A 27,377-nucleotide genomic window follows, 5' to 3' on the forward strand; every position below is an offset into this window, starting at 1 on the left:
AACCAGACAGTAGAGAAAAGAAAAACTACTCACAAATGCCTTTTATGAACTTAGACTAAAAAACCGTCAAAGAGTATTTAGCACATGGAAACCCATGAGTAAAGAAAGAATTATACGTAATGACCAAATGGGATTTATTCTGAATATGCAAGGCTAGTTCAGCATTCAAAATTCAAGCAACATAATTCACCACATCAACAAGCTAAAGAAGAAAACTCATATGATTCTATCAATTGACACAGAAAAAGCTATGACTAGATTCAATACTGTTTATGATTAGAAAACAAGAGGTCAGCAAGTTAAGAATAGAGGGGAATCACCTCAACTTGGTAAAGGGAATCTACGGAAAACCTACAGCTAATTATACTTAAGGGTAAAAGACTGAATGTTTTCTCCCTCAGATTGGAAATAAGGCAATAAATACTGTTCATTCTCACTCTTTTTTATTTAACATAGTACTGGAAGTTCTAGCCACTACAGTAAGTCAAGAAAAAGAAATAAAAGGAATACAAATTGGAAAGGAAGAAATAAAACTGCCTCTATTTGTAGATTACATGTTGTTTCAGGTTGAAAATTTCAAAGAACTTACAAATACTCTTATAATTAATAAGTGAGTTCAGCAAGCTTATAGGATAGAAGATCAACACATAAAATTGAATTGTATATGACCAATGAGTTCTCGGAAACCAAAATTAAAAATACAGTATCCATTTACAATAGCTCCAAAGAAAATATGATATGTAGGTATATATTTTACAAAACATGTACAGGATCTGAATCCTGAAAACTGCAAAATGTTGATGTAATAAATTGAAGAAATCCAAAACAAATGGAGAAGTATTCCACATTTTTGGATTAGGAGATTCAACCTGGTAAAGTTCTCAACTTAACATACACACCTCATGTACTACCTAGCAAAATTTCAGTAAGTTTTTCTGTAGACATATACAAGCTTACTCTAAAATTTACATAGAAGGGCACAAAATCTAGAATAGTTAAGACAATTTTGACAAACAGGAATAAAGTGAGGAATCAGTCAGCACCCAACATGAAGTGTTACTATATAGCTACAGTGTGGCATTGATGGAGGGACAGACACGGAAATCAATGGAACAAAAAAGAGAACTCAGAAATAGACCCATACAAATATGCCAAAAGAGTTTTGGCAAAGGTGCACAAGCAATTCAGTCGAAGAAGGACAGCCTTTTTAACAAATAATGCAGATATAACTGGACATAGATTTTCTAAAAAGTCAATTTAAACCTCACATCTTGCATAAAAGTTAATGCAAAATAGATCATAAATTCAAATGTAAAACAAAAAACTATAAAATTCTTTGAGAAAAAAATAGGAGAAAATCTCTAGGATAGGCAAAGTGTTCTCAGAGTTGCATCAAAGTCACGAACCATAAAAGGGACAGCAATGGTATACAGGGCATCATCAAGATTAAAAACTTTTTTTCTGCAAAAGCCTAGGTGAAAGGGCTGAGAATACAAGATACAGACTGGGAGAAAACATTCGTAAACCAATTTAAGAAGAACAAATTAAATGGCATAAAAAGAAAACAAAAGCGTAGAACATTCTACAGGATGGTAACATGTAAATCATAAAAAAATTATATGAAAATTTTAATTTTCCAGGACATCTTCTTTTTTTTAAATTTTTTAAATGTTTATTTATTTTTGAGAGAGAGAGACAGAGCGTGAGTGTGGGAGGAGCAGAGAAAGGGGGAGACACAGAATCTGAAGCAGTCTCCAGGCTCTGAGCTGTTAGCGCAGAGCCTGACGCAAGGCTTGAAATCACAGACCGTGAGATCATGACCTGAGCTGAAGCTGGACACTTACCCGACTAAGCCACCCAGGCACCCTGTGCCAGGACATTTTCTTAATGAAAAGTTGGTGGAAAACAAATCCTGCTGGCTGTCTAGGGATTGGATGATCTTTAGGTCCCTTCCCTCTGTGATATTCAGACTCTGAAGTTCAAATGTTGGCTCCGATATTTATTAACTGTATCCTGCAGGCCTCATTTTTTCCTCATGTATAAAGATGAAGGCTTTGGAACAGATCTAAAATTCTATAATGTCTTAAGGTCACTAGAAATTGATTGTAAATCTCTCAGTAATCTGTTCACATCGTGAGCAATCATCACTGCCAGCACATTTTTCTTCCAACCTGAATCTTCCAAACAGTAATCTAAGAACTTTCTTTCTTTTTCTAGATGCAATAAATAGAGAAGGAAGAAGAGAAAGTCATCTCCAAACATTTGAAAAATGTTCTTTGCCCCTTATTTATGTCCTTTCCTAACCAGCCATTTCCAGCAAGTCAAATCAATATATAATCATATTGTATACTGTGTGCAGGCCTCTTTCGCCTTTCCAGTATCAATATTTAGTCATTTTTTACTTTCTTTTATACCTTTCCCAAGGCCTGTCAGTCCAAAGTCTAACTAATTTGCTCAGATCACTCCGAACTGCCTGACCAGTATGTCTGATCCAAGGATAGGTTCCAAATTTGGTCAGAATTCCGGACATGGCACCATTGTTCCTCTTCTAAGGTATAAAGCTGAACGTGATTGCAAAGATTTATGTCAACAGTGTGTTTCCTGTTAATGCAAAGCCCAGCTTTGGGAACAGAGAACTGAAAACCTATCTCCACCATTAAGGTCTGAGTATCCTCAGGACAGAGGCTGCCCAAGTAGATTGCTGGAGTAAGAACAGGGTAGAAGTGATCACAAATCTATGAAGTTAGGGTACATCAGACACATTGAGGATTTTAAGTTTTTCATCATAACAAGTAGAAGACCTTATGAGGCCTTTCTCTTTTGTGGTTGTGCTCAATAAAATATACATTTTAATTTTTTAAACATTTTTTTACAGTAGTTTTAGGTTCACAGCAAAGTCGAGAGGAAGGTACAGAGATTTTCCCATATACTCCCTGCCCCCTCACATGAATAGTCTCCCCACTTGTCACATCCCCCACGAGAGAGGTACACTTGTAATAACTGATGAACCTTCACTGACACACTGTAATCACTCAAAGTCCACAGTTTACATTACAGTTCACTCTTGTACATTCTGTGGGTTTGGAAAAATGCATTATGGCCAGTATCCGTCATGATTGTATCGTAGAATATTTTCACTGCCCTAAAATTCCTCTGTATTCCACCTACTCTTCCCTCTCCCAATGACCACCACTAGCAGCCATCACTCTTTTTACTGTTTCCATTGTTTTTCTTTTTTTCAGAATGTCTGATAGTTGGAATCATACAATACGTAGCCTCTTCAGATTGGCTTCTTTCACTCAGCAATAAGCGAACACATAAAAATAAGTGAAACATTCTGCTGTCTTGAAGTTCAACAGTTTAGCCATTCATCTACTGAAGGGTATCTTGGCTGATTGCATGTTTTGGCAATTATAAATGAAGCTGCTTTCAATATCTGCCTGTAGATTTTTGGGTAGGCATCCATTTTCAACTCCTTTGGGCCAACACCAAGAACGATTGCCAGATCATACGAGAGTATGTTTAGTTTTGTACGCGACCACCAAACTGTCTTCCAAAGTGGCTGCACCATTTTGCATTCCCACCAACAATGAATGCAAGTTCCTTCTGTTCCACATCCTCACCAGCATTTGGAGGTGCCAGTATTTTAGATTTTGGCCATTCTAATACATATGCTTTTTATTTTATTATTATTATTATTATTATTATTATTATTTTAGTTATGTGTATGTTATCTAAGTATTTCCCCAAGCAATCTTGAATATTTATAGTATTATTATTTAAAAGTTTACAGGGCACCTGGGTGGGTGGCTCAGTTGGTTGAGCATCCAACTTTGGCTCAGGTTCGTGGGTTTGAGGCCTGCGTCAGGCTCTGTGCTGACAGCTCAGAGCCTGGAGTCTGCTTCGGATTCTGTCTCCCTCTCTCTCTGCTCCTCCCCCATTCATGCTCTGTCTCTCTCTGTCTCTCAAAAATAAATAAAAGTTAAAAAAAATTTTTTTAAGTTGTTGTTTATATTCTTTACTATAGACATGTTTCCAACAGTTTTCTTTTTGCCCCAAGTTGTCTTGTTGATATAAAGGAAATGGCTCTTAAGCTTTGGTTTAAGAAACATTTTCAGTTGCTTATAATGGTTTATGATGACTGTTATTCCAAAATCAAGTCCTCGTCATTTAAAGGACTAAATTACCAACCACTGTACCACAGAGAGAATATTAGGTTCTTGTAACTTTATTATGTCTGTAGCATATGACCAAGTTTATAGACCCTGTAAAGTTGGTATGTGTTAAAAAATTGAAGAGGGAGAGATTGCTTATTTCTATGATATAAATATAAAGGTGTATCTCTGTTTAATGATGCTAAAAAAGACTGCTATAATCAATTTAGATGTAAGAACTCTGGATCCACTGTGCAAGGCACTTCATTTTACTAGTGGTCAACTTGAACCTTGAAGAAGTAACGTAATTTATTTCAGTATATATACTTAGCCAATGGCAACATCTGGTTTCCTTATTTTCAACTCGTGTTTGGAAAACACAGGCACAGCCTAGACCAGTGGTAACAAACTGGTGGTCAACAAGCATTTGCATGGCCCACTCAATGTTTTTCAAATTTTTGAGTAAGCTGGCCATGGTACTGTCCTTAGAACTTGGCAGCAATGGGCTCCTGGATCTCACATTTTAGGGGAACTTCCTCTGTTCCTAAAGTTGTGCTCCTTTTCAAGAAGGTTAGAAGCTTGTAGGACCAGGAGAAGTGCCCAACTGGAGTCCATACCGTCTCCTTCTAGACTGTGCTCTGGAATCTACAAGCCCAGAGTTCTCTGCCCAAATGATCCCAAACCCACTTCCAAGGTCTGTGTGGATCTCTTCTCCAGATGTGACTTCCCCCAGAGTGTGCAAATGTGCATCTCCAGGCTTGAGACATAACCAAAGAATACTGACTGTACAAAATACGTCTGGAGCTTAGATACATGAACTGGGCTGTCGATCTCCCTGCATGCGAGGCCCAGCCTACATCAGATGGAGCCAGGGGTGAAAAGAGCAGTGGGTGGGTGCACTCAGGCAGGGGGGCTGGCTTTCTCAGTAGTACTACAATTGGGCATGGAATTCAAAAGATCCCCCAAATTCTAAATTAGAACCTGGCCTTCCGGGTCATCATGCAGGTATATCTGTTAGAGGAGGGGTTAGCACATATTTTATTTAACCATCTGTTTACTTAGTTTCTAATCTTGAAATATTTAGACAGATGGTATATGGACCCCCATTTGTACTCTTTTCCCAGGCTGCCCAAATGGTAGAAGCAGACCTGTTGGTCAATGAGATTCACATTAGAAATCTCAATTTCTAACTGCTCTTGGTGCCGACTGGTGGCTTCCCCATGGTCACATCCTGCCGGTGGGGCTGCATCCCCCAACCTGCTTCCTTCATTCACAAGCCCTGCCTGGCCATCACAGGCATCTGGGCTGTGAGCTGCTGTACCCTATCTCTAGAGCTGAATTTGAATCTCCCTTATTCTTCTAGCTTACATAGTACTAGTTATGAGCACCGTCCCGTACTGAACCCTGGAGATGATACACATCTCAGCCCCCAAAACCACTTGCAATTTTGGAAAGCCATTCTAGGCAGGCTAGATGGGAGTTCGGGAAGGAGTAGATTTGTGCAGAGATGGACAGGGATCTGTGTGTTGAGATCTGGAGGGAAAGTCTGGGAAGGGACCACTTAATCATAGTTTTTAGCCAGAAGGAGTAGCTTTCTTGTTGCTTTAATAGGGCTTCCTAGTTTCTGCGTAGGAATGGAGAGAAGATGTTTTTTAATTACCTTAAAAAAAACTTAAATAGAGTTTTATTTGGGGTGTAGGTGATTCTGGAACCCTTCTTTCTCCATTCCTACCCTGAAAATTCTTTAACTGTAGGAAGCATCCCACAGTCAGAGACACAAATCTTTAAAAAACCTGGCTGAACAAGCATTTTGCGTGTGTGCTTTTAAAGCAGAATTACCAGGGGCGCCTGGGTGGCGCAGTCGGTTAAGCGGCCGACTTCAGCCAGGTCACGATCTCGCGGTCTGTGAGTTCGAGCCCCGCGTCAGGCTCTGGGCTGATGGCTCGGAGCCTGGAGCCTGTTTCCGATTCTGTGTCTCCCTCTCTCTCTGCCCCTCCCCCGTTCATGCTCTGTCTCTCTCTGTCCCAAAAATAAATAAACGTTGAAAAAAAAAATTTAAAGCAGAATTACCAGTCAGTCAATCACAGAACGTAACCAGCTCTCAGTCCTATGCAGTCTGCATTGCAGCGGAGGAAGGACAGGACAGAGGATTTGAACTCAACTCCAAATACAACAGGGGCAAGTGGGAACCTGGAGAATTGGGAGGTTTGGGAGCCACGGGGATGCCAAAAGTATGGCCTGGGTGGATGTTGTTCACTCCCAGACATTTGGGGCTAAGGGAAGCTTCTAGAACAGGCATTTCTCCAGGCAGCTGCAAACAGGTTCTTCTCCTTACCTTATTTATGAAGATATTTTGAGCGTCAAGACCTATTTTTGAAGGGAATGTTTGGGTCACATCCACATACCTTGCTCATGGTTCCTTGAGAACAAACTGTGGACTATGTCATTGGACACCTGGGTTCTAATCTCTGCTCATCATTTTGCTGTGTGGCTATCAGTGACCTCAGCAAGGCACAGTTTCTGCACTTGTGTGCACTAATGCCCACTTCATAGGATTGTTGTGAGGGTACTGAGCTTGTGTATGTGGAATTGTGGCACATGACACGTGGCACTTGGTACTTGTTGGTGACCCTTAAATGTCAGCTCCACTCCTTTCTTCTGAGATTAGCCAAAATGAAAATCAGCCAGACCAAAACTGTGTCTTTGGCTTACTGAATCTCACAGTAAGCGCTATGCCCCTCTGAGATGACTCTGTCCAAATTACCAGAGTCAGATAAATGGAGAAGTTACTCCTTATGAAGTTTTAAGATTAGTATGGAGGGGGAAAGAAAAAGGTAAACCTTGTTTTCCTTGACAACTTCACATTAGGCTAATTAAAGAATATGTGAGTTGTCATTGCACAGAATCTGGGGCGGAATAACAAACAGATGCTCTCCTACTGATTCTTGAGGAATTGTGTTTTCTTGCTTAAATAATAAGTAACAAATACCAGAGTGGACTTTTCTAATGGATTTCCTCAGTCTCTCAACAATGACAAATGTGTCCATGAAGAATGCATGAATCAGTAAAAAGAATGTGTCCATTCAGTATGGAATAATAACCAGAAAGGTCTGTTCTACTTGAGAGTATCCTAGCCCTTCATTTTGTCCATGTAACCCCCCAGGTACCAGATTGTCTCTTTTGCAAACTGAATACCCCCAAGGATATTCTCCAAGCTTCAAAGTGTTCTACCTTTTCCTGGCCCGTGGATTGGCACAACGGGCTGCCTTGGCTGCAGAGAAGGCTCGTTCGCACAAATGGACCGAATGGTTGTCCCAGCACCCGTCTCTGGGAGCACAGGAGAGCTCTTCAGGGTCAGATTCTTCATTGCAGTCATTCTGGGTTCCTTTAGCTCATCCACCAGGCTTTTTTTTCCCCATGTGGGGACATCTATCTAGATAGCTTCTATCAGGAATTCATCCATTTGACATGTAGGTATTGACACTACAAGAGAAAGATTATTCACTGAAAAAAAATATTTTTTTCAAGACTATTGTAATGGGAAAGAGAGTTTGAACTCAACTCGGAAAACAACAGGGGCAAGTGGGGATTTACAGCCAACAGGCAGGGCAAGGTAATGGATGGAACATTACCAAGAGAAACTTGGTTACATGTCAGGGATGGGTGGTGCAGAGAGGAGTTTGACTAGATCTCAAGGCTGGAGAGATTCTCAGTTAACTGGCTTAGCAGGGTTATTTACTGTAACTGGGTTCTGTAGGCCGAGGATGTGGACCAAGCATGAGGCCCAGGTAAAAAGGGCTGAGAGGAACCTGACTAAATTTCGGTCAAGGTGGGACCTTGACAATTCTTGTCAATCCTTGTCAATACTTTGCTACTTCCTGTGGTAGGAAAGTCGCCCGGAGAAAGTAACATTTGACTTAGGGCTTAAAGAATGAGAAAGAGTTGGCCCGGTGAAGGGAAGGAAAAGAACAGTCTAGGCACAGAGGAAGAAAGTGCAATAGAGAAACAGCAGGAGATATTCTTGGTTCCATACAGTGCCCAGCTTCCCATTCGAGTTAGTATTTCTTCCTTTGAATGTTCTGTGAGTCTCAGGGATATAGCAGGCACACTGGACCCAAGAGTCAGGAACCTAGTTATTACTGTGCAACTAACTGCTGATGTAGTTTCTCTGATCTTTTCTGGCTCTGAACCTCATTATTTAAGATTAAAAAAAAATGCAGGCATTTGGGATGGGCTCTAATTCTGGGGCTTGTACTGCACGTTGCAGGATATTTAGCATCATTGGCCTTGGCCCAATAAATGCAGGTAGCAGTATCCAAATAATGTGGAAATCATCAATTCCTCCCCCACACACGTTACCAGACATCCCCCAAGTGGGAGGAAGTGATCTTACCTTTAAATGAGGATCACCACGTAATCACAAAGATTGCTACTCACGGCCAGTTGCCTTATTCTATTTGAAGTGTAAATCCATTCTGGAAGAACCAGTCTCCATCTTAATCCACTCTCCTTCCAAGCTTTCCCAGTACTCTGGCCTGCTGCGGTCAGCAATTACTTGTACATAGCAAGTACATGTAAGCAGTGCTGACGTGTTGCTTCAGGATCTAGAGAATTATGTAGGTACGTAAGTACCATCACCAATTCCTGAATGTGGGTCAAGCAGACAGGAAGCTTCAGTTCCTTCTGGGAACGTTATAAACCAGAATGAGGAAAACCCTCCTTGTGCCTTGTTTAATAAATAGAATAGGGATGGGTAATAGCCCATCAATTTATAGCAGGCAAGGATTAAAGCCAGAGAATAAACTTGAGATAGAACCTTCCAGAGCCTGAGCATTTGAATTTTTTCCTCTTTTCCTTTTTGGAAATTAAACTGCTAATCTTTCCAAGTAGTCCCTTACAGTCTCTGAGATTTTGTTAGAATAAATATAGGCACTGAAATCCTCCTACAATAAAGAGGAACAAAATCCCAAGTCCCAAAATGTTGTATTTTCTCTTTGTGTGAATATTTAAATATATAAGTTACGTGTCTGTATACATATGTAACGCATTTTCCAAATTCTGTTCTGCTATTCAGAGTAGGATATTTTGGACCTATGTTGAAGAGAAATGTATGTTGATGTTTTACAGTATCTCCTGCAGTGTAGCTCCTAAGTGGCAGCAATAAATAATAACCGCTGGCTCTAATTGCTTAGAGAATTGCCAAGTGATAATCTGTGATGTAATTAAGTAAAAGAAACTAATGTTGTCTTTAACCAGCTCCATAAAATAATTCCCCAGAGTTTTCCTGTGTCAAGTCACCTTGTGGGGCAAAATCCTCTCCAAGCACACTCTACCTCAGGTAGGAAAAGTCAGCCAATTCTTTGGGGGGTTTTTGTTTTGTTTTATTTTATTTTGTATTGTATTTTTTTAATGTTTATTTATTTTTGAGAGAGAGAATGAGCAGGGGAGGGGCAGAGACAGAGGGAGACACAGAATCCAAAGGAGGCTTCAGGCTCTGAGCCGTCAGCACAGAGCCCGACACGGGGCTCAAACTCATGGCCTGTGAGATCATGACCTGAGCCGAAGTCGGATGCTTAACCAACTGAGCCACGCAGGTGCCCTGTACTTTGTATTGTATTGTTACATCAGCTATGATGAGCCTATGTTTATTCTTTTATAAACATATTACATGTTACCTTTGTTTCACTTCCGATTCCTAGAATTAAGCAGAGTGGAAATAAGGAGTTCTGGCTGGGGCTCCGTAAGTGCGTCCATCAGAGCTCCCAGCTCACTGGTTTACAGAGTCCAGGGAGAAGGATTACCACCCTTCAGTGTCCATTACGTGCCTGATTCGGGCTGGGTGGAGTGTGTGTGGGCGCATGTGGATCTTTCTCAAGGAGAATTCTAGAAACTCCCATATCTCTATTCTGACATGTCTTGTCTTGCCAATTCTCTATTATAAAGTCACAGGACTCTAGGCTCCAGTTGTCATCTGAAACGTCCAAAAGGTTGTTTTTTGTTTTTCTGCTGAAGTTAACCACATGTCCGGTTGCAGAAGCAGTATAGGGGGTATTTGCAAACAGCTTTTTCTCTCCAGGCCATGGGAATATATTTATCCTGGTTTCAGAAGCATGTTCAATCCTCTTATCATTATTATGATTTGTGAACCATCACTAAGCATTTTAGGAGTTGATCAAGACCCAAATTCTCCTCATGAGGCTTGCCGTACTGGTGTTCAAACTCAGAAACAGTATAGATGGTGTTAAGGGTCTCTCTGAACCTGATAGCTTTGAAGGCACAGCCACCTTCTATCCTTCTCTCTCCAAGAATCCAATAATCTTAAAGTGTCTTAAGGAAGATAAAATAATTGAAGGCTGATAGCCAGGTAGAAGAATGTCTACCCAAAAATGAGCCAACAAGTTACATTTCTGTCAGGGTAGATAATAAATATATAAAAATACACTATCTCCGAAAATAAGATTTTTCTTTCTATTACATAATGATTTCCTGTGGCTCTCTCCTTTTCATCTTTCGTGAATTTGATTGCTTGCTGCTGTTTCAGTAGCTTATGATTAAGAGGGCTAGAATTTTTAAAAGGGGAAAGGATAAGCCAACTTTGAAAACTTCAATCAGACTTCAGACTCTCCAAATCCAGTCTCTATTAAATATTCCGATGTGAATTATCCATATTTTTCAGGGTTGAGACTCCTACTTACAGACAACTAATTTTAGAGCCTTGGGACTTCTTGGTTTTAAGATATTGTTAACCTCTTTATTAAGCACAGAGATTTGGAATTTTCATCGGAGTAGGCAATTTTCTGAATTAATTAAAATTATAAGATGTTGTGTACTTCCAACTCAAGTCACAGGTGTGCTTTCCATGAAATGCAACATCTATAGGGTTGTTTTGCTAATGTACTATTTAATTCAAGTTGTCTTGCACACTATTATCAAGTTTGTAATTTGGGAAAGGATACTCTTGATTGCAAGAGTGACAGCAGCATACGAAAGGGAAGATGCTCAGGAGGCAAAATCATTCAAAGCAATGCACTGTTATGGGATGGTTGTTTTTCTAAAATACCTTCTCACCTTACTGTCCAGTGTATTATCCTGAAAGCAATTTTGTTGTAATAAGAGCCAGACAGACTCATAGGAAAGAATATTCTCGTTCACGTGGTGACTAGTCCATAACCATGAACCCTGTGCAAAATCTGTAAATGTCACTTGAACTCCGTTGGAAGTAAGAGTAATGTGACCATCCACCTTAACTCCCTCACATCAGGGGGGATCTTGCTCTTTGTGACCTCAGTTAGGCTGATATGATCCTAGCTCTGTGCATAGTATTAAATACGCGGTACTAATTATTTGCAATCTTGAGACTCTTCCTAGTTTTTACTCTTCTGCAGCTTCTCAGCCAGGGGAGTTAGCAGAAGAGAGAAGCATGAAATTAATTTTTCATAGTCATTTAGTAATGGATGGAATGCTCATAATTCATTTCCATTATAGGGTGGTTTTTTAATTCTTCTTCTGTGGCTCCCTATAGACTTTGGATCAATCCCTATCTGGAGAGCTGGATGACATAAACCTTTTCCTCACTTGCATGTCAGGCTGTCTTTAAGTGGTATTTGGGGATGAGTTTTTTCCCAGTGGGCTAAGAATCTTATGGTATACCAGACTTCCTATCTAGAAACATCCCCATCTAACATTTATTATTAACTCTTCTAGACTGTCATTTTCTTAATTAATTAATGCCATTACTAACCTTATGTGAAAGCATGCATGGTCTTTTCCTAAGCCAAAATCTAATCATAAAGCCTAGTTTCCTTTCCCCCTCTTGGATACATGGTGCTTAGTAGCACATTGTTCTATAAATGCGAGCCATAATTGCGAAAGTGCTTAAGGACACGCATCTGACACCACTACCTCTAGCAATGAGCATAAGAGACATTGACGCAGAGGAAAATTTACCCACTGGTGTTCTCAAGGTGGCTTTTGTGTATTTTCACTGTTTCGAAGCATCTAACAGATTGGTTTAGCCTACCTGCCTTTCTTCCTTCACCGAGCATCATTTGTTCAGTATCCACTATGTGTAGGTACTGGTGATTGCCAGGGATTCAAAGACAAATAATACACTCCCAGCTCTGGTGAGCTCATAGTCTAGGCTATAGAGGCAAGTGGTCTTTTATAAATAGAACAGGAAATATTCTTGTCTGCAGACATGGCATCTACTTAAAGTGGTATTTCATCACCTGTGTGGTAGGAATTCAGACTCCAAACAACCATGTACTTCCAGGCACCCTCTTGACAGCTTTGGTGTCAAATCATATTAATACGAATATCAACACTGTATGCTGTCCTGGGTGCTGATTATTGCTATGTCAGAACCTCTGTAAGATACAACTGCAGCGCCTGTGACTCACTTCTTACCTGACATTTGTCCTATTAAGTAGCCCTGTCTTTCCTCTCTTCACACCTACATCTAATCTGTAACTAAGTCCTAAGTACTGTCTTTCCCAGTTCTTCTCACATCTCTACAATTTCCATTCAGTTCTCACCTAATGTATTGCTGTCACCTCCTCCTAATTGGGCTGTGTGACTCCAGTCTCCTGACTCCAATTTACAGTCCCTGTTGCCAGTCCAAATCTTCCTAAAACATGACTACCGTTGCTTCCCCTTACTGCATAAACACTCAGTAGTTCTCCCATTGAGCGGAATGAAGAAGCCACAACCCCATTTCTGACCATATTTCTACATTCTATTCTCTTTGTTCCATGGCATAGGCAAGCATGCCCTGGCTCCCAGTACTTGGTCTCTGTGCTCTCAACTCTTACTGGTGTTTGTATGGCTCCTTCTTCCCTTTCCCTTCTCTGTCCAGTGTCCAAACCTTCCCATTCTTCACAGCCCAGCTGAAGAGGTCCCAAGTCCCCCAGCCATAAGTGATCTTTTCTCAGTACTGTGGGCGAGTTGCTATGATCCTTCTTCTGCAGATGAGAAAACGAAACCACAGAGAGATAAATAACTTACGAAGCTCACATGGCCAGGAATGGCCAGGATTTGAATCAGAGTCTGCCCAACTCCAAATCTCATTGCTTTTAATGATTCTGCTTCATTTGCCTCCCATATACATATTTTTAAATGTCTCCTACCAGTTCCCATGTACTTGCAGAAAAGGAAAAAAAAATCATCTTACGTGTTTTCCATAAAGTTGAACTTTTGTTAAATCTTTGAATGAATGCCTCCTGACTCCTTATCCAGTTCCAGGTACTTCAGAAATTTAAAAGAAGACATTAATTGATGAGAAATTATATTATCTGCTTAAGTGAGCAGATAGATACACTTGGTGTTAATTTAATTATTTTTAATTTGGGGGAGACTTTAGAAGCATTTGGATCAAATGTGATGAAAACATAGGTTTTATTTATTCAAACTATTTCTTGATTTAAACAAAAAAATAACTGAACGGGATGGAAGACAAGTTCTAGGAGAATTAACTCTAAACGGTGAGTTATTGTAGGTGCACACGCACACGATTTGTACCCTTATTTGCCACAGAAACACAAAAAAGGAAGGACGCTGGCCAACTGGAATTGTGAGCTTTAGTTCCAGTACCATTTTGAATATTGGGTATGAATACTTGACATTCTTGTGTCTGTATCTCGAGATGTAGGCGTGTCGGGATTGGTCTACAGAAACACGGCCTCTTATCTTCAAGCTTTACGTGAGTGACAAAACACTGTTTTCACCATTTTTATCTCTGTTTTCTCTACATGAGTTCTAAGTGAGGGTCCCGTTCTTAGACAAGATTATTACCCTTTTGTGCTCTGTCCTCTGTAAGCAAATGGTTGGGGAAGAGGTGAGCTTGGACCAGAGATGACAGCCCCATCCTCTTTCCATGGATTGTTGCCATACTTGGTAGAGGTAGACAAACATCTGAAAGGGTTGTACTTGCTTGTATAAACTACACTCCATTTAACTTGAGAATCTGTCACCCGGACTGCACTAAAAATTCCGAAAGCAGATGATATGCTATAGCTCGCCCCCTTATCTAAAACTCCACACACAGGAAGGGCCGCATATGTTATGTTTGAATGGTATCGAATACATTATTCCTTTTATCTGATGCAGAGGCTTTGAGAACCAGATATTCCCATACTGCAACTAATCATAAATCAATAGGCAACTCATTATTCTGGTGTTACAAGGAATTGTATTCTTATGTTAACATAAGTCCTATTCACTGACCAGAATAGGATGAAATTAATAGATGATAAGTTAATTGCAAGATGTTCCCTCTGCCTTTTTTTCACTCATTCTTTCTCTTTTCTTCCCTCATCTCTTTTTCCCTTTCTCCCTTTCTCTCTCCTCTTGAGAGCATGAGCCTCATCAAATCATGTGAGGCAGAATTAAATCCAGGCTTCTGTTCCCTCAGTGATCATCCCTGCTGAGAAAAGTAATTGTCTAATTTACTTTCCAGCTAACATTTAGGAAAATAAATTGAATAGTAAGCGCCTGCAAATATTAAGTCTACTACAGCGAAGCTAAACGTTTTTGTTAGTATCTTCCTTGCACCTAATGTTTTCAAAACACATTTTTTTTTTCACTTTTCCTTGATTTCCTCATTGAGAAATATGGGTTCATTTTCCTCAATGCACAATGACACACACACACCGTTCAGCTAAGCCTTGATTCATGTAGGAATTATTAGAAGTCATTTAGGAAAATATATCACCAGAATTCCCATCTCAGACCATGTTTTGAAAACCCTCAGTTTTAGAAGAGGAGAAAATAGGTTCCTCTGGATAGAACACGATTCAATTTGTACATTTCTTATTGTCCTGTTATCATCACCTCCATGAAATCAGTGGGACCAAAAAGGTTATCCCTGTAATTCATGCAAGTACCAATACTGCCTCCTATTGGGATGTGCTTCACAAAGCTTCTTCACACATCACTTTGCATAATTCTTGCAACAACCCTCTCATGGAGCGGCAGGAAATTACCCCTTACTGAACTCCAGACTCCTATGAGTGTGGTCGCATATTTGGTGTGTGGCACAGCCGGGATGTCAAGCCTTGAAGTACAGGTCCTTTGGTCCCTTTACTAAAATAGAGTTCTTCCCCTGTCCAGAGATGAAAATGCACCAGAGGAGCAATGGATGGAGCACGTGTTCCTCTCCACCTCGGCCAGGGCCTCCTTACCAGATAAGGGGCAAAGTGTAGTCAGTAAGTAACTGTGAAAGCCATGCCATGGTTATTTTGATAATTAACATTGAAAGAAGCTTCAAAGGGGTGAAGACATAAAGAAGCATGCTCAGCTACACCGTTTCTGCATCTGTGAATAGAACATAGATATTCGGTAGCCATTTGCTTAGCTACCGTTAGCCATTAGCCATTAGCCATTTGCAAAAGCACTTTGTGGTTTAAGGAGGACTTTAAAAACTTCCCAAGAAAAAAACTAAACACTTGATGACATTGAGTGTGAAGTTAAGAGATTTTGAGATAGAACTGGCCAAAAAGCTTTAACTACAAATATTAAGAGACTTCTTGCTGCAGTAGAAAAGTTAGAATAGGAATATACACTGTGACTTCAGAATGATTAAGAGGCTTCTCACTGCTCTTCCTAAGAACTGGTGTCACTGGCAACCCTATCATATCTTTACATGGTTATTTGATCACATGTAGCAGCGTTTTTTTTCCTTATGGGGGTCTAGGATCTAGGTTCTAAGTTCTAGAATCTCCACTGAAATTTCAAAGCACGAAAGAATCACTTCTTGAAGCTTAAGTGTCTTCTCATTGATAAAAGGCTTACTATCTCCACTATTTTGCGTCCCATTTGTAGTATGCTCTTGCTAAATTGTAAAGCCTCGGGTAACAATACTGGGTGCTCAGCTCATAAAAACAATAGGACCTAAAAATGAGTCACTACTTGTAATCTCTAAGTGCTCACAGTATAATAATAAAAACCCTTAGATAAACCATGACTATGTCCTAATCAATATAGATATTAATATAAATATATTATCCTTTTTGGGGGGAGGTTTCTATTGGTTAGTAATATAGTTCTTTACATTCCATTGGCAATTTGTAGTTCATATAGCGCTTTCACATATATTATCACATTTGTGCTTTTAATTGTCAATTGAAAACTTATACAATCCATAACTGACTTCTGTTCTCATTTCTACAATTTACTTAAAGTAGCTGAATTGTTCATGACCATTTTGGTTTGCTTAGAAACCTTGTTAGAAGATTCATGGAAACTTACCACAACAGATTATAAACTCTAATAAAAACTTTAAAAAAATAAACTTCTTGTTTAGAGCAATTTTAGATTTACACAATTTTTATGAAGAGAGCACAGTTTCCCCTGTGCCCTGCCTTCAGTTACCCCTATTATTAACATCTTACATTAGTATAGTGTATTTATTATGTCTAATAAACTGATATGACACATTTTTATTTACTAAGTCCATAATTTATTCAGATTTCCTTAGTTTCTACCTGGTATCTTTTTTCTGTCGCAGGATCCCATCCAAGATACCACATTACATTCAATCTTCATGTCTTCTTAGGCTCCTCTTGGTTGTGACAGTTTCTCAGACTTTCCTTGCCTTTTAATGAACTTGACAATTTTGAGGCATGCTGGTCAAGCATTTTGTAGAATGTCCCTCAATTGGAATTTGTCTAATGTTTTCCTCTTGATTTACTTGGAATTATGGCTTTTTTGGAAGAAGATCACAGGGGTAAAGTACCTTTTTCATCACCATATCAAAGGATAATACTATCAACATGAGTTGTCTCTGTGCCACAAATGTGAGCAATAATAAATGATTACGTTCTTCAGCTACTGAGTTTGGGGACCCTAGTCACCTGGCCAAGGTAGGGCTTGGAGGTTTCTCCAGCTTATACTTACTCTTGTTTCCCTTTCCGTACTGTACTCTTTGGAAGGAAGTCACCACACTCAGCCCACACTTAGGGAGTGGGGATTTATGCCTCACCTCCTTGAGGGCAGAGTATCTGCATAAAGTATTTGGTCTGAGAGGTATTTTTAAATTATAAAAACCTGGGAGGATTTCACAAGTCAACAGTGTTGTAAGGAGGAATGAGGAAAAAGATGAGGAACTCCATAGGAGGAAGGCAAGAAGTAAGGAATTCAAGATGATCATCACAACTAAGGCATGAGGTGAGGTTGTATGCCTCACTGGGGGTTAAACGTTATGACCTGAAACATAATTCATTCAACTTTTTCCTGCTCATCCAGTTCCTCTGTTAAAGTGAAGCATTTGAACATTGGGGAACTATAATGAAGTCCAGAATCCCTTCACTTTTCTCCTGAGATCATCCCATGGATATAATACTTCATGCATTGACAATGCCTATCCTTCAGTAAGGTTCTGGTGTTGAAAATGCATGAAATGGTTTCCCCATTAGAGTTTGATACCTTTTCTTGAGAGTGGATTCAAGTGGATACATGATGAGAAGAGGTGTTATCTCTCAAATTATACTGTTGCATTTGACTTAGTTAACTACTGATATTGGACAGCGGTTGCTGTATAACAAACCATCCCCAAACTCAGTGGCTGAAGAAAGTAATCATTTATTATCGCTCACATTTGTAGGACAGCTAGAGTTTATCTAGCCTGGATTCAGCTGGGTAGTTCTGGTTCTCATGAAGATCTGTTAGTTGGCTGGGGAGTCACTGATCTGTGTTCCTCACCCTTTTCTTCAATTCAGCATGCTAGCTGTAGCATGTTGTAATCATAGCAACGTCAAAAGGCAAAGGAAGAAGTAGTAATATTTGCAATCTATCATACCCTTATTTCTCGAAACACTCTTTTTTTTTTTTTTTTTTTTTTGTAACTCAGGACTATCTCCATCCTCTTATCTTTTGTTTCCTTAATTCTTCTTCCTTCAACTCAGTACTGTAAATAGGCTCTACCTAAGGTTTTGCCTTTTAGTCCTAACCTTCTCCATGTGTGTGCTCTTCTTAAGAAGGCTTATTCAGGGTCAGATTTTCTAATCCCCTAGTGGTAGTTTCCAGTTTACTATTAGGCACTTCCGTATTTTCATAATCTTTAGTCCCATGCTCCCCTTAAAGCAATGTTTCTCCCGAATACAAAGCTGTATGGGTTTTTTAAGATTTTATTTTTAACTACTCTCTACACCCAACATGGGGCTCAAACTCACGACCCCAAGATCAAGAGGCATGTGCTCTACTGACTGAACCAACCACATGTCCCTAAAGCTGTATGTCTGAAAAGGACTTTGGTCTTCATTTAATGTTTGATGTGGATGCAAAAACAAAAAGTCCTGATGAAAACCTATCCTACATTAATAGGAATCTGACAGCTCTTAACGTTAAAAGAGAACACATCTGAAAGAAAACAATAATGATGAGGGGAGTATTAAACACCATTTCCTATGAGAAACGGTTAAAGTTACTAATATTTTTTTTAATCTAGAGATTACATGGGGCATCATGATCATCATGTTTGCAGAGTTGAAGGTATGCAATATGGAAGACCTGAGGTGTTTTCTTTTGTAGCAGAACTACACCCAATAGGTAGATTTGGGGAAGAAAAATTTTAGCTTGATGTAAGAAAGGAATTTTTAGTAAAAGAACTGTATGGAAACAGAATGGGCTATATGTATATCTTCATTTTTCAATTATTATCACCCATCTTTCCTGAAATATCTCGCTTCCCTTTCTCTCGATCATCATCAAAATCCTATCCATCCTTTAAGATTAATCCCAAGCCTTCATCTCTCCACAAACTCTTCCCTTACGACTCAAATTTAATTGATCCTTTCAACTCATGTCCATAATTTCCTAGCCCACCCCAGCTAAATTAAGTGCTCTTTGAAAATAGAAATACAACATCTAACTTTATAATTTTAAGTATGAAACACAATGTTGAGCTTCTAATAGACATTCAGTAAATTCTCACTGATTTACTGTTAGAAATCTTCCCGATTTCTCATCCGGAATCATTAGGCTTGGTTAGAATTTGAACCAGGTTGAAATGCCCAAGAGTCTGATCATTTCATACTTCTTTCACAAAAGGAGATGCCTTCTGATTTTAATAGTAGCCTGAAATACGGAATTTTGCCATCACTTGCCATCCAAGCTTACATTTTCCTACTTATCAAAAAAGACACTGAATTCACAGGTTCTCTAAGATTTTTGATTTATAGCTCAGATAATTTGCTGGAAGAATTAGCAGAAGGAAATTGCCATCAACTTCCTCATGTCTGAAAATCATCTCACACAAAAATCATCTGGTGAATGGGAATACATGGCGTGGAGGAACACATACAACACTGGAGAACGTCGCTCTCGTTGGCATTCCGGTCTGCCTGTTGTCATAGTTACCGATGTACCCCGAGCGGTTTCCCTCCTGAATCATACTCTGCAAACCCTCAATGAAAATAAGCTATGCTTCCTGCTTTATTTTTCTCTAACCAAGAGCTGAAGCTAGAAAATAGCCTCAATTGCATGCGTGTTTTTATACTTTCAGCAAGATTTTAAGCATACAAAAACAATGAGGAATTTAATCAAAATAAGTGCCTCTGATTGCAGTTTTTACCTTATTTGTTCAGCGATGATTCACTGAGGAGCTAGGTGTCGAGGACACAACTAAGATTATGGCCCAGTCCTCGCCCTAGAAGCTGACAGAGCTCTGCGAGGGAGAGAGACGGGTAAGGGATGCATTTCGGGGAAGTGCAATCAGTTTTGTGCCAGAAACAGAGTATGGAAACCAATGGAAACGCTAAAGAGAAATAACTTTAAAGTTCGGGGTGCTGATGCAGTTGTATCAGAGGGAGGCTCCCATCCTGTGACTCTTGCCGCGTTGTTCCTGTGAAGTTTAGCAAACGTATTTTTGGTCACTTTGGATACAGGACACCCGCATCACCCTGCAGGTTGGGCTTATGGAGCAGCGGCACGAGGCGACCAGCCCTCTACTCACAACATGCTCTCGCCTGCTGATACTCACACACAGTCTCCCCTTTGTGCTTTGGCTCCAGGAACTCCTTCACAGACATCCTCCGTGCCATCCTGCTGTCCCTGGAAGTCCTTATCGAAGATCCAGAGCTGCAGATAAATGGCTTCATTTTAATCATAGACTGGAGTAATTTTTCCTTCAAACAAGCCTCCAAACTGACACCTTCAATCCTCAAACTGGCTATCGAAGGGCTGCAGGTATGTTCACCCAACGTACAGTACGGGACCGTGTGACAGTGTACTTTTTTCTCATTCCAACCCAAGTAATATTTGTCCTTTGGAATAGGAAAGGAAAACTTAGATGCAGTTCACCTGTGACTCCTCCATATTTTCACTCCAGCCTGAGTTAGACTTTTTTTTAAAGTCAGTCTTCGTTTTCATTAACAACTCTAAAGTACTGTTACCACAGGCACAAATTACCTACTGTAGCAATTATGAATAAAGCTCAGAGATGTTTTAGCCTCATCCATCTGAGAGTTCACAGAAATTAAAACTAGAAAACATCTGCTCTATGAGCATGCCCTATGTAGAGGTGGCATGGGGGCCTTCCACTCTTTCTAGAAACAGTGTTGCACTATGGAAATGCACCCCATGGACCCTCATTTCCCAGAATGCACTGTGCTTGAGTGTCTGTACTAAAGTAAACCACGTCAGTGCAAACAAAGGAAGCAGACAAAACTCTACTTACTGTTTGTGTGACCAGTTGTCAGGACTTTGGGGAAGGGGGTTTTGTGCTGCACGGAGGTCGGGATAGTCAGTCTTGGGGTTCCTTCTACTTTTAAAAGCCAGTGATTCTGTGAAAAGTAACAAACTCAAAGGGCACTGCTGGGTAGCTTTCTGGTGACAACACTATTACAGTACAAAGTAAAGGCACAGTTCGGGAAGGTTCAGAATCAGCACAGATAAAACCCATGTCCCTTCTTAATTTTGAAGGAAGAATGACTCAATGCGGTGACCCTCCCCAAAGATGGCAGTGACATGAAGCTATGTAGAAAAATAAATATTTGCTAATTCTCAGATCAGCAGCCATTACTCTTGCTCTTCAAAGTGCAAAAGTAGGAGACCCATTTCCACCACTCATCATCGTCTAGTGTGATGGGTGGTTGATGGGTCTGTTTCTTGAACTGTGGCTTATTCGTATCGGGCCTCCTACAGATCTCTAGCACCTCGTAGGCCTCTGATAAACAGGTTTGTTGAATGGATCTTATTTTATTGAAATGGTTTCCTATTTCAAGGGTAGGAGAAATAGAACGGGCATTTCAGAAGAGGAGGAGCAAATACACCCTCTTCCACTAATGCCACGTTATCCTGGGGGGCTGAATCATGCAGTGTACTGGGGACACGTTTTGGAAGTTGCTTTCGCATTTCTAGACTACAGGCAGTGTGCTGCCTTACCTTAACCAACCCGATCACGGACTGGTCTGCCCTATACTATCGATCACTTTCTCTCAGCTTTAACTCCTTTTCTCCAGACTCCTCTTATCCAAATCACTGAACCTCTGATCTCTCTCTCCTTACAGCTTTTATCAAAAAGAGTTTGAAAGGAAGCTGCAAAGTTTATTTCATGCTCTATAATTATGCTGACCATATTTCCAGGGTTTTCTGTGGTAGTACAAGCTTCATTTAATTTTATCCATTTTAAAAAAGATAATCCAATACATGTGTAAGTAGCTGTGATTCTAGCTCTATGTATTTATAAGATTTTTTTTTCATAAATCAGGAAAGAAATGTCCTTTATCCAACCTTGTATTCCAGTTTTTCTTTCTTAAAACGTGTGAACTATATAATATGTCCCTTGCCAACTCCACTGGGCTGATGTGGGTCTTACTGAGTTAATGCATGTGATGTGTTTTAAAAGGTAAGGCTACACATAAGCTTGTAAGATGTTTTTGTGAGAAATAGTAGGTGAACTTTTGTGGGCAAGGTGAGTCCCATCTGGGCCTTTACTTGTACCAGGGCCTGGGATGAATTTCACAACATCCTTCCTGTAGCTCTGGTTAAGGAGTAACTTCTACTGAGAGAAGGGAGATGCATGAGGTCAAGGTCAGAGTGGAGTAAAAGTACTTCCTCCCATCATCTCACAGAACAATGACCTGAATCCCTTTACTCCTCTCCCTTTATGTAAAGCAAGGTAAACTCCTTTGACGGTGGGTAAGTATCAGGCCAGTCTGGAGTCAGGCAATCTGGATTGGAATGCAGATTTTTCTGGGAATTCTGCCTGCCCAGGCCCTGAATCCCTGGGAACCCTTAGGAAGGTGCAGTCTCTCCTGCTAGGAGAAGGAAGCCAATGGTCCCAGGGGAAGCTAAGCATGGGTGTAGCTCCTCCATTTTGGATACAGGCTCCCTGGACCATCTAGCTGTTGTCTGGGCCACTGTGAAAACTCTCTCAGGGCCACTGCAGATAGGTGCTGCTTTCGTTCCACAGAGGGCAGTCAGATATGGCCATTCACTGGCAACTTCTCACTCCAGGCGATTATCTCTGAGGCTCATTCCAGGCTTTTCTCTGAGGGGACATTCAGACACCATGGTCACCCCTCTACTGGCTCTCTCAGTGATCTTTCTTCATTGCAGGGATTGTTTTTATCCACAATGTAGCCATTAGCTCCTTTGACATTTCAAAAAAGTCAGAACTTGTACTGAGCAGAATTCATGCCTTTGGTATTATGCTAAGTGAAATAAGTCAGTCAGAGAAAGACAGATATCATATGATTTCACTCGTGTGTGGAATTTGAGGAACTTAACAGAAGACCATGGGGGAAGGGAAAGAAAAGTAAGATGCAAACAGAGAGGGATGCAAACCATAAGAGACTCACAAATACAAAGAACAAACTGAGGGATAATGGGATGGGGAAAATGGGTGATGGGCACTGACAAGGGCACTTGTTGGGATGAGCACCGGGTGTTGTATGTAAGTGAGGAATCGTGGGAATCTATTCCTGAAGCCAAGACTACACTGTATGTTAGCTAACTTGACCAAAAACAAAGAAAAGCATTCATACCCGTGTGGTCACACTTGTTGTAAAAGGAGGATTTCATACAGGTCTCCATTCGCCAGCCACGAAGTTTTGAGATTAATTCTACAATACTGCTGACATGGGCAAAGACATAGACTGTTGTGGAGAAAGGGAACTCGAGGTAAGGCCAGTCAGCGAAAGAAGAGAAGCCCCTGTTCTTCTTCCCGTGCACCCTCTGAGAGGCCTGAAGAGGTTAGAGTATCTGCTAGACATGCGGGAAATTGCAGGGGACAGAGATCCTGTGTTCCAGTGAGGAGACCTTGCTCTCTCTGCTGTTCTGCCTTTGTAGGGTAGATGTGAGACAGCAGCCTTGTCAGAAGGAATCATCAGACCACTTTCGTGCTAGGCCATCTGGTTTAGGGTTTTAGCTATTTATAGGAACTGTCTCAGATTACCTGCTGCTCAAACCTAGATAATTTGGGGCCCTGGGGCATTACCACACATAGGTAATACAACACCTACCGCAGGGAGGAGGGAGGAGGGGGTGGGGGCTCACTGCTCAGGCAGTGAGAATTTAGAATCATTTTTGGTCATCCCACACCTTGCGTAACACACTAGTTCCCAAACCCTGAGTTTTAGCCCTATTACCTCCATTCTTAGTACTCTGTAAAGACAGATGTTCAGCGCAACCTTCAGTTACTAATTGTTGTGCACTGAGTTCCTTGAGGAGCAGACTCTGCCAGAGATTAGCATGAGGTTCATCAGGGAGTGCTCTTGGGACCAACTCCTGTAGAAGGGAAGCTATGGAAGAATGTTTGCCAGCAGAAGTCAAGCTAGGATTCTGGCATTTCCCGTGAAAGCCTCGGGTGTTGCGACTGAGATGACCCTTCAGATTTCTCCCTGACTGGGGCCAAGGGGTTGGACTTTGATATTCCCACACTGTTCAGTCATTGGGTACAGGCTGCTCTGGGAAATGGTTGTGAGTTTGGGCGAAGTGACTCTCTTCAGCCGAAGCCCCAGAGAGCACTGTTATCTGCCAGCTTTCGGCTAGCAACATCCCCGAACAACTGGGGAATAACTCCGCAGTCCTGAATGAGGCCTGGCAGTATATCAGAATTTCTACCATAATACGAAGCAAAAGATATTTGGAATATTCTGTAATGTAATGTCAAGGAGCTTCCTTTATTTGGAATCTAGGTGTTGAACCGCTTTTTTTTCTTGGTTACATAAAGTCCTCAATTCTACCCAAAGTGGAAGAAATACCCAATAATACTGAGGTGATGGGCACTGGGCAGGGAAATCAGTGGCCTACCAGTTGTATTTCTGTGCCTCAGAAGGCAATTATATATATTCAACTGATCCTCGATAAAGGAGAAAAGGCAGCACACAATGGAACTGAGATAGTCTTTTCAACAAATTGTGCTAGAACGGGACATGTCATGTGCAAAAAACTGAATCTAGATAGAGACGTTACACTCTTCACAAAAACTAACTCAGAATGGATCACAGACCTAAGTGTAAAATTGAAAGCTATATAAATCTAATAAGATAACATAGGAGAAAACCTTTGTGACCTTGGTTATGGCAATGACTTTTTAGATAAACCACCAAAGGCACAATCCATGAAAGAAATAATTGATAAGCTGGACTTCATTAAAATTAAAGACTTCTGCTCTGCAAAAGACCGTGTCAAGAGGATAAGAAGAAAAGTCAGACTGGGAGAAAATATTTGCAAAGTTACACATGATAAAGAACTGTTATCCAAAATATACAAAGAACACTTCAAACTCAACGATAAGAAAGTGAACAATCCAATTAAAAAATTGGCCAGAGACCTGAATAAACACGTCACCAAAGAAAACATATAGATGGCAAATAAAATAAAAAAGAATGCTCCACATCACATTCATCAGAGAAATGCAAATTAAAACAGCGATGAGATACCACTGTCCACCTAAGTAGAAAGGCTAATATCTGGAACACCAATAACACTAAAGCCTTTCAAGGATATGGAGCCACAGAAACTCTCATTCAATCCTGGTAGGAGTGCAAAATGGTGCAGCCACTTTGGAAGACAGTTTGGTCGCTTCTTATAAAATTAGTCATATTCTTAACCATACGATTCAGTAATCAAGCTCCTTAGTATTTACCAAAGGAATCAAAAACTTATATGTACACAGATGTTTTCAGCAATTTTATTCATAATTGCCCAAACTTGGAAGCCACCAAGATATTCAGTAGGTGAATGGATAAATAAACTGTGATACAAGACAATGAAATATTATTTAGTGCTAAGAAGAATTGAGCTGTCAAACCATGAAAAGACATGGAGGAAACTTAAATGCATATTATGAGGTGGAAGAAGTCAATCTGAAAAGGCTACGTACTGCATGATTCCAACTATATGACATTCTGGAAAAGGCAAAACTATAGAGACAGTAAAAAGATCAGTTGTACCCAGGAGTTGTGGGTGGGGTGAGGGGTGGGGCCGGATGAACAGGCTGGGCACAAAGGCTGTGTGATGCTATAATGATGGATACTTGTCATACATCTTTTCAAATTCATAGAACAGACAATACCAAGAGTGAACTGTAATGTAAATTATGGACTTTGGATTATAATGATACGTCACTGCAGGTTCATCAATTGTAATAAATGCACCACTCTGGGGGGCGGGTGCTGATAGTGGGGGAAGCTACATATGTGTGTGAGCAGGGGATATATGGGATTTCCCATATCTGTGCCTTTCCTTCAATTTTGCTATGAACTTAAAACTGCTCTAAAAAGTAAAACCTTAATGAAAAAAAAAGGTAATTATATTGCCTCTAACAACAATTATCCAAAGAATTGTCTGTGCATAGAACTTTGGTTATGTGCTTCATAGGCTGAATTAGTGAGTTATAATAATAATTCTATAGAAGACTGCTCTTTAAGGGATCATCAGATTTCTAGATCAAAAGTTACTCTGTATCAGCCAGTCATGAAATTCTAATAGTGTATGTATTATACATTCCTCCTTTCACAGCAATGCTTTGAGGAAATGTCATTGTTTAGAATGTTAAGTCGTCCCAGTTACATAAATATTCTATGAATATTAGTTCAAAGAACTTCAGTTAAAATACTAATTTTGAGAATGCCTGGAAGTCATTTTCTCTCACTCAGTTGTTTGATCTCTTAAATGCGGTCAATAATGTCTAAAAGAGCCATGTATCTGTTCATTACAACTTGTTTAAATTTTAATCAAACTTAAAGTAATATTTATGCCACCATTTTAATACAGCTCAGTGTTACTCTCAATTCTGCTGGGGAATTCTGGCAGAATGAGCAACACGCTGAAATCCTGTTCTTGAGTTTTGTGATGTCTCCAACATCAATTTTTGGAATTATTTCTTGTAAATCATTGTGGCCGAGCCATTACAATCAACACACGGCATTTATCAATGTTCAGCCAACCCAGATACTTATAAAGAGCTTACTGGGCTGAAGTGTTTTACTTGGGAAGAGCTGTAGCCTTGTGTCCCGCAGGCTATTTACAAAATGTTTGATTCCCTTAAAGACCCAGGCATTTGTTAAGGGTTTAAAGAAGCTTACTTTTCATTCACTGGAGGAGAGCCAGGCATCATTCATTCTTCTTTCTCTTTACCCCTCATTTCTGGGCTTAGGTCATTTTCCTCTGGCCAATCAGACACTTTTTCTATTCATTCACTCTTCATTCAAGGCTTACTGTGTGACTGTTTTGTTGTGGTTAAGGATGGTATTATAATATTTATATGATAAATACTATAAATATTTGACTTATACTGTTATAAATATTTGATTTACACTGACTTTGCCCCAGGCACTTTTCACATACCATTTAATTTCTACCATAAACCTATGAGGTAATACTGTTATGACACCACATTTTACAGGTGACAAAACTAAAATCTAGAGAGATCAATGGCTTGCCTGAGGTCTTTAAATGGCAGAACCAGGATCCAAGCCTGAATAGTTGGACTCTGCTCTCACCTACATCAAAGCGTGGTTGTACCGCAGCAGCTGCAACACCTGGGAACATTTTTGAACGTTCAGAATGTTCAAATGTTTTCGATAGAGTTATCTCCCTTCCTCCACCTCCCTCCTCAAACTCCCAAAGCTTTGAGCCAGTGTACTGCAAAAGGAGGTCCGCTGCTTTTCAAACTCTTAGCCCAAAAGTGAGAATGGATTTGGAGCAATGCTCAGAGGCTCGGCCAGCTGCAAATCATCTCTGTCCTGGGTGTCCCTTTTTGTTACATTGCTTCCCACCTTT

The 27,377-nt window shown here is 40.2% G+C and overlaps 1 protein-coding gene across 1 annotated transcript in view; it reads left to right on the plus strand.

Moving 5' to 3' along the window:
* Window positions 1-27,377, plus strand: part of CLVS1 (clavesin 1) — a 159,534-nt gene that overhangs the window by 52,753 nt on the left and 79,404 nt on the right. Inside the window, exon 2 of the mRNA XM_047073733.1 lies at window positions 20,159-20,333. Within this exon, the coding sequence (XP_046929689.1) occupies window positions 20,159-20,333 (175 nt within the window). The remainder of the gene's footprint in view (window positions 1-20,158; window positions 20,334-27,377) is intronic.

Source organism: Lynx rufus, unplaced genomic scaffold (assembly GCF_022079265.1).
Source record: "Lynx rufus isolate CCGP_SWC_20201006 ecotype Redwood Valley unplaced genomic scaffold, mLynRuf1.p SCAF_12, whole genome shotgun sequence".
Lineage (NCBI taxonomy): Eukaryota > Metazoa > Chordata > Mammalia > Carnivora > Felidae > Lynx > Lynx rufus.